Source organism: Columba livia, chromosome 3 (genome assembly GCF_036013475.1).
Source record: "Columba livia isolate bColLiv1 breed racing homer chromosome 3, bColLiv1.pat.W.v2, whole genome shotgun sequence".
In the NCBI taxonomy this organism is placed as follows: domain Eukaryota; kingdom Metazoa; phylum Chordata; class Aves; order Columbiformes; family Columbidae; genus Columba; species Columba livia.
This window is the reverse complement of record NC_088604.1, coordinates 90,725,497-90,740,007: the sequence shown is the minus strand read 5'-3', so window position 1 is coordinate 90,740,007 and position 14,511 is coordinate 90,725,497. Positions and strand designations below refer to the sequence as shown.

Sequence of the window (14,511 nt, the reverse complement as noted above, 5' to 3'; positions counted from 1 at the left end):
TAAGCATGAGATAGGTCAAAATCCTGAACTGAAAAAAGGAAACACTGGAATGATTTGTATATTAAAATTGTTGTGTGTGTTATGAGTGCTGCCATGTGTTATACAGGTTCTGATAGAGATCTTATTGAGCTGAAGGTTTATTTCCAGCTATTTGCAAAGCGGATCTTGATGCAGACAAAGGAGTGGCATACATGAGGTCAGCAGTTCCCAGACTGGTTATTTGGGTACAGCTGTAAGGATCGCTGTGCTCTGCTGACACCTGTTCAGAAGGGTGGTGACCTGCTTTTGGCTCTGAGCTGGCACATCACTGCTCTTGCACAGGGGAGGTTAGAACATTCGGCAGGAGTAATGTGTATCCTGTGCTGGAGCCCATGAAGCTCATTGCATTGCAGCATCCAGGGAAAAGCACTGTTTGCCGATATACTTCTAGCGCTGCTTGTGTTGGGGACCAGATTCTGTCCCATCCAGACCCATGTGCAGCCTTGAGGATGTGAGCGAGGGGGATACAACAAGAGTATCGGAATCCACAAGTGCTGATCACCAGTACTGAAGGGAACCATGTATGTATTTAAGAGGTTAAGGACAAAATACCAGGTGGGGGATACTGGCTCCTCTGAAATCCTTGCAAGCTGTTCACATGGGTACAGGCCTAAGCCAGCTGTTCCAAATTTGGTAGGTCAAACCCCATCACAGGCCCTGAGCTTTAATCCACAAACACCAGCCCAGGCCCCATGTGCTGTGAGGCAGGTGTGGACATGCATGTGGGCATGGGAGAATGTTCTCCAAGCACTGTGGTTAGTTGTGTGCTGCATAAATGGCTTAGCTCCCTGGAGAAAGAGGCCTTTTTAGTATTATCCAGCTAGCCACTTCAGCATGTTCCCTTGTCACTAATGTGTATGTGACATTCAGCAAGGTGGGGGAGCAGGGGGCCAAGTAGGTTGTAGGGTATGTAGGAACAGTGGGGTTATATCATAATTTCTCTCTGTGGTTTTTAATGTTCTACTATTCCCACTTTATGGATGTCTATTTGAAGACAAAAAATGGTCTCTCTGGTTTGTGAATCATATTCTGTCCTGTAATTTCTAACATAGTACTAGTTTATGTAAAATTATTTTCATGTGTTCATGCAAACAAATGAGATTTCACAAACAGAGATAGTCATGTCAAAGGACAAGATGCTGAAATATGCTTTGGGGCTGTGCAGACATAACATGTACATGTGCATGAGTGTCTTGGGAGGAGAAGGAGCAGGCCTTTGTGCCCTGCGTTCAGACTCTGTGGAGCCTGAGCAAGCCTCATGGCTTGTTTGTTTGAGACAGGCTTGTTTGGGCTTCCCAGAGCTGTTTATGCAGACAGTCTGCATTTGGCTTTTTCAAATTTTCTCCACTGTCCACAAATCCAAGTTCTGATCTGAAGATGTGACCTTATGTGTTTTCTGCTTAAAGTCGTGTTTGAGTGCTCCTAGCAGCACCAGCTGAACCCCAAGGCAAGGGTTCTCATGGGGTGATGTCCTTTGCACTCAGCTGGAGAGAGGGTGGGAGGCTATTCAGTCACCTTTGGAGGTTCCTAAGGCCATATCTGACTTCCATGCCACTGAAAAATCCTTTTCTCATTTAGTGCAATGAGTGTACCCCACGTTGCCCTATTTTTGAGAAGCTCCGCTAAGACCAACCCTATGTGTAAAAATCTGCTGAAAAAGTGCATATTCCAAGTTCTCCTCAGAAAAAAACATTCATCTCCATTGGACATTTTTGTGGGGGATTAGATAGATACAGTGTGGGTTTTATATCTCCTGAAAAGTCCCTTGTGCTAACTATAACCTTTAGGGCAGGTTTTTGGGCTGACAAACACATTCAGGGCCAAGATTTTTATACTTTTAAACATGAATATTTGATATCAACATCTAAAACATTCAGGTTGGATCAAAGCCATGAAGAAATTGCCTTAAAAATCCAGAATTGAAACAATTTTGAGCTCTGTGTGTGGAGGGGGGTGTATTGTGTGTATGTGGGTTTTTTTGTTTGTTTGTTTTCTTCCATGTGTACAGCTACCCTTTCCTCTGGCAGGGCAAATGTGAGAGCATGGAGTCTCTTCCAGAAATCTGATGTTCCAGATGCCTCAGCTGTTCACTTTCTGGCTTGTATGCACGAGGCCTTATGGCTTACCCAGCACCTTCAGAGAGACTGTCTTGTAGTTTTTCAGTTAGCTGAGGATGATGTGAATGTAATCTGGCACATGCTCTGGTAGCACCTGTGTATTTTAGGTTTGGAGCAGCCATCTGTGGATTCTCTTCCTCTTTGTGTCTCTGTAAAGTCACAGCTGACAAGTCTGTACCTTTCACTGATTTTTTTTTTTTTTTTTTTCTTCTTTGCCAGGGTGTACAGCTGTGTGACTTTCAGAGCCCCGTGTCTCCCTGCTTAGATGAAACTGTTTATTCTACGGCATGACTTGTGCTAATGTTGTCTTCCTGGTGTGCTCCAGGACAGCATTTAAACAGCAAATGGTGGAAGTGTCTGGGGCTGCTTGTTTCAAGCCCCCAGTACTGCTGTTTCCCATGTGCTGCAGCAGCCCTGAGGGGAATGGGATAAAGCTTCAGGAGGCAGTGTGCCTTCCGCCCTAGCTCTGCCATGGCAGAAGTCTGCAGGGAAGAGAGGGGCTTTGGAGTCATGTCTGAGACAAGGCTTCAGTTAACAGTCACAAGCTGGGACTGCAGAAGTGAGACAAGCTATAGAGACATCAGAGATATGTTAACCTAGACTGGACATTCCCTGTGGATAGCTTTGGAGCTGAGGCCAGGAATGAAGGGAGGAAACAGTCACATTGGCAACCCTGAATTAAAAGCCTTGTAAGCTTTTTCTCAGGAACTGCTACCATGCCTGCCAGCTGTGAAACTAGACCTACCCCCTCCTCCCTTCTCAGGCTCTAGTGAGCAGGAGGGGCAAGCCCAGCACTTGAACTTTGGTAACTTTGTCATGTGCAGATGAGTGATAGTGAATTAGTGAATCAGTCCCTTTCTTTATATTTTTGTTACTCTGCAGGTGCTGGAGTTTTCAGTCAGATCTGTTTCCTGCACAAATGGAGCTTTGCATTTTTTTCGGGCCTCAAAGAAAACTCAGCAAGGGATTTCGGGTTGGCGAAGAGTGAATAGATGAACCATCTGATGTACCCTGCAGATCAGCAGACTCAGACTGCCAGACCAGCAGTCAAAGTGGCTGCTGAGCCAGAGATGCTCCATACAGAATGTTCACTTCCTACATCCCCAAATTCAAATCAAAGGGCTAGTGGTAAAAGTGCCAAGGCAAATGTGGCCTATTTTCTGTGCCTAGGGAGTCGAGGCTTCTGTGCAAATCCAGAGCATATCTGGAACACCATATGTCACAAAGGTGACAGAGGAGCAGTAGAAAACCAGTCACCTATGGGCAGACAGAGTCTATTTGCTTAGACGATGACTCTGTAAGTAGGTAGCTGTGTTTGCATTAGCAGTGGCTCTAGTGTGATGTTCAGGCTGAACTTCAAACAGCAGCCTGTAATTTGGATAACTTTATCTGCTCTCTGAGCCTTGGGAGTGGTGGGAATTTGGATGCTGTGCCAGGTGGCAGACTGTGCTGGCCAGGCTTCAGCTCACACTCTTCTGTAGCAGGCACTGACCAGGTCCAGCAGTGGGTGCCACTCTTTGGTGATCACCTGTGCATCTTTCCAGACTGAGATGCCACTGGCTTGTGCTTAATTAGAGAGCGATCGCTTGTGCGATTGACTTGCTGTTCTGCCAGTTAAGACTGATCTGTGGTTCACGGTCATTTTATATTTGCTGTAGGCTCTCACCCATTTCTCTTCAGTAGTGACCTGAGACCCTCCCAGTAGTGCACAAAATGAGGTCACTAATGACACCACATTGGAGGCGATTTTGGTAACCACCGCTGTTGTTTTGTTGTGCGTTTTATGTTCCACCATTTGCTGAGTGTGTGGTCCCAGGCAAATCCCTGCAGTACTTATTTTGTAAGGCCTTGTCTGTGGTGGGTGTTTTAGTTTGTTTGTTTGTTTTAATTTGAATTTTTTCTCAATGATTATTTAATAATCAGTATTTCCTCTGCTGCCCTGTCTGGAGGTGCTAAGTGGTCAGTGTTTGCACAGTATGGAAGCTGTGGATTTGTGGCACTTGCTGACAGAGGTCTTGCCTGGAAAACTGGCGCTCGGGTGTCTAATAGAGATGGGGACCCTTTACAACAGCTTTGAGAGACCTGATCTATTGATGTTTTTGAAGGTATTTCAGACAGATTGAGGATAAATGTGGCAAAAAAACCCCACCAAATCATTAATGACTAACTCAACTGAATATGAAATAGAACTTTCTAGAAAGTTATTTCTGAGGCTTTTCATGGTATTCCACGGTATCACCACAGCTTACAGTCTTTGGGTGCTGGGGTTTGTTTTTGTAGGAGGGGAATGTTGGCCAAACCACTTGAATTAGCTTGTATTTTGAAGTGCTGTGAGGCTGTTTAACTTCTGGTGGAGCAGTCTGCAGGCTGTGACAGATGATAATTGTGATTTAAGGCTGTGGCTGAAATAACAGCCCTCCTGGTGCTGCCCTGCTGCAGTGGCTGGGCAGGGAGCTAGTGTCCACGTCTGGCACGTGGATGGGCTGGGTAGTGGCCTTGTACTCCTGGGCCCAGACAGTGGTTGCTCCCCTGGCATGGGGCATCTCTGGCTGAGAGCTGCACGGGGTGATGCAAATGCAGAGTGCCCTGAGGTGACTGCTGGGAAGGCCTGGCCCCCTTGTTTCTCTGCTGATTAAAGTCATGTGTGCCTGAGAGCCTGAGACTGGCTGGGGGTAAGGTCAGCTGGAGTTCCTTCAGCTTTACAGCAGTAAGGAGGAGCCTGCGATCTACTCTTTTTCCTCACAGTTTTTGTTCTGCAGAGCTAAGAGGTGATGCCCATGCCCTAGCAGCACTGCTTGGTGCCAAGGAATTTAAAAACCCAGTCCAAACCCAGCCTACAAAATAGCTTTAAAAGTGGGGTTTTTTTGTGTTTGTTTTTTTTTTTTTTTCTTTTTTTCTTTTGCTTGTTATCTTCCCAAACCAATTGAGAAGGCAGACTTGGAATTGTCCCTGCAGAATGCTCATCACCATGTTGGTGAAAGGACAGAAGCCACAGCCTGGCTCCCTCACACCCTGCCACATGGGCATGCAGTTGTGCTTGCTTGGGTGGGAGATGTCTGCAAATGCAGAGGGTGCTGGGATGCAGTGTTTTAGGCTGGAGATGCCTGGAGCTATTGGGTTTGAGAGGGACCAAAAGCTTCAGCCTCACTGCTGAGCTCTGGCTGGGCCTGTGTGGGGCTGCATGCCAGGCTTGTGGGAGTGCTGCCTTTGGGGTTAGCTGTTCCCCTTCCATTAATTCAACCTGTGTTGTAAAGAGGGCCCTGCTGAAACCCCCCCTTCATCATGAGTCTGCTGCTGGTTTACCTGCTTGTGTCTCTCCCCACTCTCTGGTGGCTCGCAGCTATGGGCCCATGGCCCCCTGGGCTGGCTGCCCTGTGCCACACAGTGGGACTCGGTCAAGCAGAAGCCTGCAGCCACAGTGTGCCACACAATAGCCACTTTGTGCAGCTCCCTGACCTCATCTGCCCACTGTGCTGCAGCTGCGCCCCTGCCCTGCGCTGTCCCCCTCCGCACACTTTCTCAGCCTGAGCAGTGATGGAGCAGGGGACAGGCTTTGTTCAGCAGCCAGCTGTGGGGAAGGCTGCTCCTCCTGCCCAAACCTGGCTCTGGGAGTGGTCGGGAAGGAGGTTGGGCAGCCTCCTGCTGTCAAATGCCTTCCCAGGAGAGAAGGGCTTTGCGGCTGTGCTCCCTCAGCCATCTCAGCATGTGCATGTGGCGCATCGGTGTCACTTCTGCACTGGTGTCTGCTTCACCTCCCTCTTACAAGAAGCATCTTCTTGAGGCCCCTTTAGCCCCCATGTTGGGCCATGGAGCTGCTTCACTGCCTTGCTGTCATTTTTTTCTCTTTGTGGATATCACATCACTGGGCACAGTTTCTCCCTTTGTATCAGCCTTCAGCTATGACTTAGAGTGCAATTTTTCCTCACATTCTAATGTCTTCTTTTGGTTCTTCTGAACAAAGTGTCATCAGTTTGCTTCTGTATTTTCTGTGATGGACATTCAAGCTTAGTCTGCCTTGTTGTTCTTGGAAGAATCTGGAAAACTGGCAGGGTTAACTGCATGGAAGTAAAACAAGAGTTACAGAGTTGAGGAGATTTCTTCTTAAAACTTTGCTTAAAACTTTTTATTCTCTCAAAAGCTTTAAGATGTCAACAAGTGACAGACGCATCCATACCTTCAGTCAAAGTACACCAGCTCTTCTGTGAAGGGTCCTCAGCAAAACTCACAAAAGGCAGACTTCTGGCCTGGTTGATGTTCTCTGGTCTTTGAGTCAAGTTACAGCACAGTTACTGAATACAGACTTTTTGTAAATTGCTACGTCTTTTTTCTTAAACAAGTGAAATTCCCTGCAAAATTCTGAAGGCAAAACAAGCTGATTATATATCAGTATGTAGCATTTGTTGAAGTGTGCTCATTTATTGTAAGTTAAATGATGAGTTAACTGAGAGTTCTTGTGCTCTCTTATATGAAATAGACTAAACTGGTTTGAAAAAAATTATAGTAGTTAAACTGTATCCAACTCTAGACAAGCCCTTAGGTTTAAAACTACAATCAGATAATAAAATTAAGTAATAACAATAATGAGAAAAAAACCCAACACCAGTAGACAAAAGAGTGGTTGCTTTGTCCTGTGGAGTTAGTGAAAATGAAACCATTGTAAAAATAGAAACGTGCATAGGAAAAGCAGATGTAAGATGAAAGGTGTTAATTAATATACAAGCTGATATTTTGCATTTTACACTTATTTAAGAGATTGATCAGACTCTTAAATATTTGAAAGTTAAGCTGTGATGCCTGCCTTTAAACTGTTTGTTGGCAGAGTTCTAAATATTTATTTTTAAACTGCAGTAGCGTGACACAAATTGATCCTTCTTGAGGATTTCACTATTTCTAGAATGACCTTGCATTAAGAACACCTATATTTTGTTTGTTAATATATATTACAAACATCTGGATGATGCAGTTTGTATACAATAGTTCTGGATACAGTAGCTTGTGTGCATAAGCAAATATGTGTGCCCCACTTTCCATCTGGGTTAGTTCAAAACTGATCAAGTCGGTGTTAGAGAACTTGGAGCACTACTGCTCAACTGGAGATTAAGCAAGGCTGGACTAGCGCACTGTGCTCTGAGAGAGACAGGGGGTGGTTTATCTCTGCTCTTAATGTGGTATTTTGATGTGGCAGTTATGTGCAGCAAAGCCACACGTGCCAGTTCAGGGGTACATTACTGCATGTCATTCCGTAAATATGTCACACTCTAAATGATCATTTCTAGTCCCTGCAACTTCCTTTTGAATCCAGGTCCAGGATGGAGAGAGTCACTGGATTAAAAACCGAGTATCTGTATATGGGGAGTGAGACTGGTGGGAAGGTTCTTAGGTGGAACTGATTCTGCTTTTTCTGTGAGTTTAACCCTAAAATGTTCCAATTCAGACTTATTTTTAGAGCATGGCATAACTCTTGTGCCCTCAAAAAGGCTTTCCACATTTCCTTAGTCATGTCATTTCTTCCTTTTAAGTAGAAGCCACAGTAGATCATAAAATAGACTTTCCTTTGTGCAAATAATAGTGCTCCCAAACTGTAGGTTTCAGCTCTGATGCCAGCAGTCCTGTTGGAAACTAACAGGAGGGACTTTTTAATTGAAATAGGGAGGCTGAGCACAGATGCTGCCTCTCTTTCTTCCATTTCCTTTTCTGCAGGTGGAAGAAAGAATGCCAGAAACCAAACCCTAAGGTTTATTCTCAGCTCTGCTACTAACATTCTTCATGACCTTTGGCAAATCTCTGCTCTTCTCCTTGTCATAGCTCCCAAAAAAACCCTCGAGGAAATAAAACTGCACTTCCAGATTGGCCTAGTAGTTAGGAATAATTGTGGGGTTACTAAACTGAATGTGTCATTTTTCTTATAGGCTGTTCCCCTTGGCTTTCAGCTACTGCAAGCCATGTAGCTAAATAAATGTTATTTCAGCTCTGTCTTGTATCTATGTAAATAGGAGTTAATGAGTTGCTGCATCTTGTGGCTGGTTTGTGACGTGGAGGTCTCCAGAGGGAGGATGAGGAGAGTCTGCCGTGGAAAGTCCCTGGCAGTTGCTAGGCAGCACTGCGTTGTAGCTTCCCTGTCCGAAAGTCTGCGCTCAGGTTTGGCAAGGAAAGGGAGAACTGAGGTATGGAAAACCATACAAAGATACTTGACTTTTTGTAAAGCATGGCTTTACTGTGCTGGGTACAGAGAGCATGTGGCTGCAAGTGGGGTGGAAACAATTTGATTAAATAGAATAACATTCGATAACTAGCCTTCTATTTATTCATTCTCAGCTGCAGGATCATGTGGCTGGCTTGCTCTTTCTCTCCCTCCCTTTGTTTTGTGTCTTATGATTATCTTGGGCCCTTGCAGTGAAGCTGGAAGAGTGTAGCACAAGCAGTCTTGCTTTACTTCCAGTCTAAGGGGAAGTAGGAAAACCCAGCAGTTCCAGAGAGCTACCTCTGCTGAGGTTTATGCTCCAGTTTTACAGCCTGTGGATGAGGGGACGTCATCTTTACATGTTACTACCAAGTCCATCAAGAAGCACACCAGAGATCACTATTAGCTAAATAAAATGTTGTGTAGGGCATCCTGATTCTGCTGCACAATGCAACCTCTTTGAACTGTAGCAATAGTGCAAATAGTGGCAAGATCCTCATTTTGATTAAAGCTCATCACAACGGCATTGCTAATAGAGCACCTCTGTTTTCTGCTAGAAGCGTAGGACTTGGGGTACAGCTGAGCACTTGAATTCCTCTTGGTACAATCTGGCTGGTTGTCTATCCACCCATAGGCTATTTCAGACTTTTTGGTCAGTCTTTGTTGTGTTCGTGTAGTTGCTGTCTCTGTTCCTCCAGATGTGTTTTAATGGAAGGCCAGGATGAGTAAATTTAAGATCTAGTTGCCTTGTCCAGTTTGTAGTTGGGAAATGTCTCTTGTTGCACCCCAACGAAGTTATAGGGGGATCTTTAGATGGGACCTCACTAGGCACTGGACCCCACTGGATTGTACTAGAAGGGGTTGTACTTGCTCCCTGGCCCACAGAGTTGTTTTAAAGATACTTTTTCCTTTTCAGCAGAGGATCCTTTGGTGATAGTGAGGCACTGTGGAATTTGGTGTCACAGCCTTGCTCCATCCTTGGGGTTCAGCCAAGTACTACTGTAAAGCTCAGCTTTACAGCAGCCTAGAGAAGCTGAGAGTCTCACCCAAAGTCATGCAGATTGTAGTCAAATAGTATTTGGCAGGGTCTTGCTCTTCTCCAAAGGGTGGGGCTCGAAATCTGAAGGCCTGATTCTCATTTTTGTTGCTTGACCCTACTTTGTCTCACACATTTTATCCCATCAGTGGGCTTGTGGCATGAGCTATCTAGCTTACCCTTCCTCATCCCCATCAGCCAACATTTCACAACAATCTAGAAGAAAAGCTTATGGAGAGACTAAAACTATGCAAGACCTCACAACTCCTCACTTTGCCCTTCCTTGCACCCCTGGGGTTTGTCAGCTCCACCAAGTTCTTCCTCAGTCTTTTTCACTGTGTGCCTGTTGGGGGGTGTCTTAAGAAAGGCAATAACCTCACAGTAAATACCAGCCTTGCAGTAACTGCACTGCAGCCTGGCTGGGAATGGAGCCCTGTGTTTTTAATAGGAATTCCCGGATCATTACTTGTGTAGTTGGACAGCACTGGCTTGGGTTAGTTCAGTTCGGCAGTTCCTTTTGTCTCCTTCTTCCTGGTTTGTGCAAAGACCTGTTGGATTCTTTTAAGTTATAAAACTTGGTGCTGCGCTGTAGCCTGTGCTGCCAGGTCAGACCTGGGGACAGAGGCATCACTGTTGAATAACAAAGGTGGCATTAAGATTCACCTGCTAAAGGATTAAAAGAATAAGCTCAAATTCCTCACAGCACCTCCCTTTTCCCCCATGCATGCTCAGACAGTGAAATATGCTTTCCTCAGACCCAGAACTACCCATGGACAAGTTTTGAGATTTGCTGCAGTGCTCTTCTCTTTTCTAGTCATGTAAGCAGGCTGTGAGTGTGCTGAGGGCTGGATTTTAGATCCAGGAAGATGGTGAGCATAGAAACGGTGGATAGGTCTCCAACTCCTTCAAGTCTTGCGCAGCTGTGTGGACTTGGACTGCAAAGGTGTGCTGGTGGGGTATGGAAATGACAGAAGGTGGTAGAGAAGTGGACTTCCCTCCCCACTCCCCAGCAGCACTTTCTACTGGAAAAATATATTATATTTTCACTTGAGCACTGTCTTCAGTTTTGTGTTTTGTTTTGTTTTTTTTCCTCACTTTCTTTGGGAGGTTGTTTGTATGGGTTTTTTTAAGCTTTTTGAGTTTCCAAGCCTATTCTTATTGTGTTGCTTTTGTCTTCTACTGGAAAAAGAAGGAAGGCTACAAACAAAAAGAGAAAGTAGAAAGATCTCATGAATTACCATCCATGTCAGTAAAAAGGTGACATGTCTTTCCACAGATCTTTTGTGTTAAGAACTTAACCTGAAAAAACACTTCAGTTGGTTTGTTAAAGTGTGTGTGTGGTGGGCAAGTGTTTCCCTATACTTCACACAGCTTTCCAACTGGAAAAGGGTAGAAAACAGTCATGAGCTTGGAAAATCTATTATTTTATTCAAAATCTGGTGGAGAAGTTTCTTCCTGACATGCCTCCATCACCAAGTTTTTCACTATGAAAAATGTAGTTGAAATATTTTTTTTATGGAAGAACTGTTTGCTCTTGAAGTCTTGTTTTTCCACTTTGAGTTGTTTTTTGGATTTTTTTTTTTAAGTGGAAAGAATGACTTTTTTCACTTGCCAGCTTTCAAAGCACTGCCTCAGAACTGGGCTAGAGCTGCAACTCACCTGATTATTTTTGTGCTTACACAGAGTAATTGCTGTTTTAAGTATATCCTGTTTGCTAAGTTGTGCGGTTCCTATGTTATGACAACTTTAATAGCTCTTACAGTATATGGCAAAGGGATTTAGGTCTATGGACAGGTGCTTTTTAGTTCTAAATAAATAAACATGATGAAAACAACTGTTAAATAATGATAGCATCCACATTTACATTAGGCTTTTTTTTCTTCATAAAAGGAAGATAAATTCACTCGCTTCAGGGCTAAGTCTAACCACTAATTGACTGAAATTAGGAAGAAACTCCCTTTTAGGCAGCTGTTCCTTCTCTTTCTTTGTGGAATTTCTTGTACATTCTTTTGAAAGCCAGGGTATCAGCCACTGCCAAAGAACTCTGTGCAGGTTGGATGAGACAGTCTCAGATTAGGATGATTACTTGATGGCCACCTCTGGTAGTTCTTAGTCTTTCATATCTCATTTAACCATCCATTCATCTTGTTTTCTGATTAAATGTTGATGAAAAGAGACTCCCTGCAACCTCCTCCTTTCTGTTCCCTGGTGCTACTGCTACTAATCCCTGGATTCTACTTCTCTTTCAGAAGATGCTGCTCAAGAAGAATTGTGGAGCGAAGACTAGAGTTATTAAAATTTGTGTAAGTTGCCCTTTTCTGGTGCAGTTCACAGAATCACAGAATGTTAGTTCCTTCATCTTTCTGCATATATCTAAATGTGGTGATTCTCTTTTAACATCTAGGCCTAGAAGATTGTTTCTTGAGGTTTCCTGTTGCTTGATTAGCTGCATAACAGTGGCTAGTCGAGTATAGATTGCAGTTGCAATTTGTTAGGTGCTGGTGAGGCTAATAATATGTTGGCTTTTCCATTTTGGAGACTATGGGTTCAAAGCTTCCTCAGAGTGAAAGTTTGCATCCCGTGCAGTGAGCTCGTACAGTTATGCATGGCTGTTCTGTAGGGTGTAATTTGGATCCTTCTTGACTAAGGGAAGTGGTGTTTGATAGGGGTGAGAGGTACTGGTGGATAGCTGTAGAAAAGGGACTATATCAACCTGGTGCACTGGCATCTGCAGAACTGCGTGGGATATGGGACTGGATGGCGGCAGATGAGGGAGCTAGGTTGCTTGGATGGCTTTGTAGCTGGGATGACACTGCAGTGTCTGAGCATCTCCTGTTTTGGAGCACACACACACGCCTGGCAGGTCTAGGTTTACTAAACTCTCCTGCTTGTAGTTTGTGCTGCCTGCACCTCCAAGTCTGTCTCTAGTACTCCAGCCCCTGACTCTTCAGCCAACCACTGTCTCCTTTGTTCTTTCTGAGTACCTTGGCTTTCTTTTGGTCGGTGCTGTGCAAGGTGTGTGTGTGACCTTGCACATGGCAGCCAAAACAAGTGCCTCAGTCCATTGAACACCATATGATCCTCCACATTTGTGATACACAGGCAAAAAGAAAATGAAAATAAAATGTTTCTGATAAAACCGTTACTTTTACTGCAGTAGTTGCAGCCTTGCAAGAGAGATGAATGACAGACCAGGATCCTTCAGGGTTTACACCTTGCGCAGCAGGAAATGGGATTGATGCTTTATGGACTCAGAAGCGCTACTGTTACGGGTGTGCTGTTTGGTGCCCATGCCCATCACTGCTTTGTGGGTGAATTTGGTGTTTGAGAGGAGGAGGAGCAGGTAGAGCTGGCTAGAGCCTTGTGCAGAGCTGGATGGTATTTCTCCAGCTCCTCATATGCCTTCTACCAGGGTACTTCAGTCCTGTCTTCCAGCAGCCCCACTTCTGATTGCACAATTAATCCTGATTTGTTATATGTTCTCTTATGCTCCTGCCTGAGTTGTTTTCAGTAGAGCTTTCTGCTTCTGTGCCCTGTGAGCTCTCCCTGGACTGTGCCTGTCATTCAGACCTACCAACAGTCTAATCTTGCTGCAGTGTTTTAGTGCAACTTGTTTATTTCCTTCCTTTATGCCTGTCCCACGTGCTCTCACTTTTTTTTTTCTGAGTGTTCCTGAACTTGAGCTGTTTCCAGTGCAGCTTGGTGACAGTCCCCTGGTCCCTGGGGTTTCAGTGACACCTCAGTGGGGTGGTTTCCCCTGATGCCTTAAGCTCATTGTTGCAGCTTACTCTTGTGTCCTTGAGGAATCTGAGAGGCAGAATTATCCCTTTGCTCCCTACTGATCCCATGTCTGCTCACACTAAAACAAACAGCAGAAACTGAGAGCACACACTTCTGACAGCACAGAAACGATGCTGCTCTGGCCAGCATTGCCAAGCTGGGACAGTGTATCTCTACCTAAGGTGCTTGTGTGGTTTCTATGACAATAGCATATGGTACTTCACAGTCTCTTGTTGGTTTGTAGTGGTGAAAGAGCTGTTAGGTAAAGGAGCATTTTTGCTTCCAATTTTCAAATGATTAAAAGTGCTCCCTTTTGTGTACCCAGCTTAGAAAGGAGGCTGCATGTTCCTGACAGAATACCTTGCTGAGGTGCCTCAGCTCTGGAAGCAGCTGAGAGAGATCAATACCTTTGAAGGATGATACTGTGCTCTGAATATAAAAGGAAACCTCAATCCAGCCAGTAAGACATGTTTGGCACAGGGTTCCTTCTCAGTGTTGCCCAGCAGCAGGACAAGAGATAATGAGCACAAGTTGAAACACAGGAGATTCAGGTTGCCTGGAGAAATTGTGAAGTCTCTGTCCATGGAGATGTTTAAAGCATGCCAGGACATGGTCTTGGGCAATATGCGCTTGCATATCTGACTAGTATATTGGTTGCCTTGACCTCTTGGTGCTTTGCTGGCATGTCAGGATACAAGGTAGATGCTATCTCATGCATCTTCCCATCTATTTTCTTTCTCCCTCTTCTGCTGCAAGTCTCTCATTGGAAGGTGAGATGGAGGAGCGGTGTTTTTGCCCTCTGGCACTGAAACACAGTTTCAACCCTTGGAAATATTCATGGTCCTTGGGAGTCTTTCTCAAGCAAGTGACCTAGGCTGGGTTTTGCTTCTCCACATGCTGTTTTAATACTAAGGTACCACCTTGTCATTTGTTCCTGTACTTCAGTTTCCCATGGGCCAACTCAGGCGGTGTTAGGCTACAGCCTTTTCACTCAGCAGTTCTTAAGCAGGATGATGGGACAGTGATGTGAGAAGTCTAATAACCTAGATTAAGGCAGAGAGATTAATAAATTTCTCAAATGTGCCACAGCTCAGTTGTGTTTGAAATGTGTTCAGAAACAACAGCTGTGAGAGGTCAGAGCCTACTGTGAAGAGAAATATTAAAAAACTCCTTTTTGTCCCTCCCCAGTAAAGGATAATGGAACAGGAGAATTGGCCCCTGTGGGCAGGCGAGCAGAGATAAATTGGAGGTGACGGTTTGTGTATGAAGTATGGATTTGTGCATAATAGATGTAGCATAGCACATGGCAGTGCAAGATGAGGGGTGGATGTGGGCCTACACAGGTGTTGCACAGTGAG

General features: G+C 44.8%; 1 protein-coding gene across 3 annotated transcripts in view; it reads left to right on the top strand.

Moving 5' to 3' along the window:
* Nucleotides 1-14,511, top strand: part of LOC102098225 (uncharacterized) — a 58,131-nt gene that overhangs the window by 31,977 nt on the left and 11,643 nt on the right. Inside the window, exon 4 of one of the 3 annotated variants that reach the window (XM_021289482.2) lies at nt 11,626-11,676. The exons of 1 other annotated variant lie outside the window; for it this stretch is intronic. In XM_021289482.2, the coding sequence (XP_021145157.1) occupies nt 11,626-11,676 (51 nt within the window). Of the gene's footprint in view, nt 1-11,622; nt 11,677-14,511 lie in introns of all 3 variants that reach the window. One more of the 3 variants, XM_013367432.3, reaches the window with a different exon arrangement.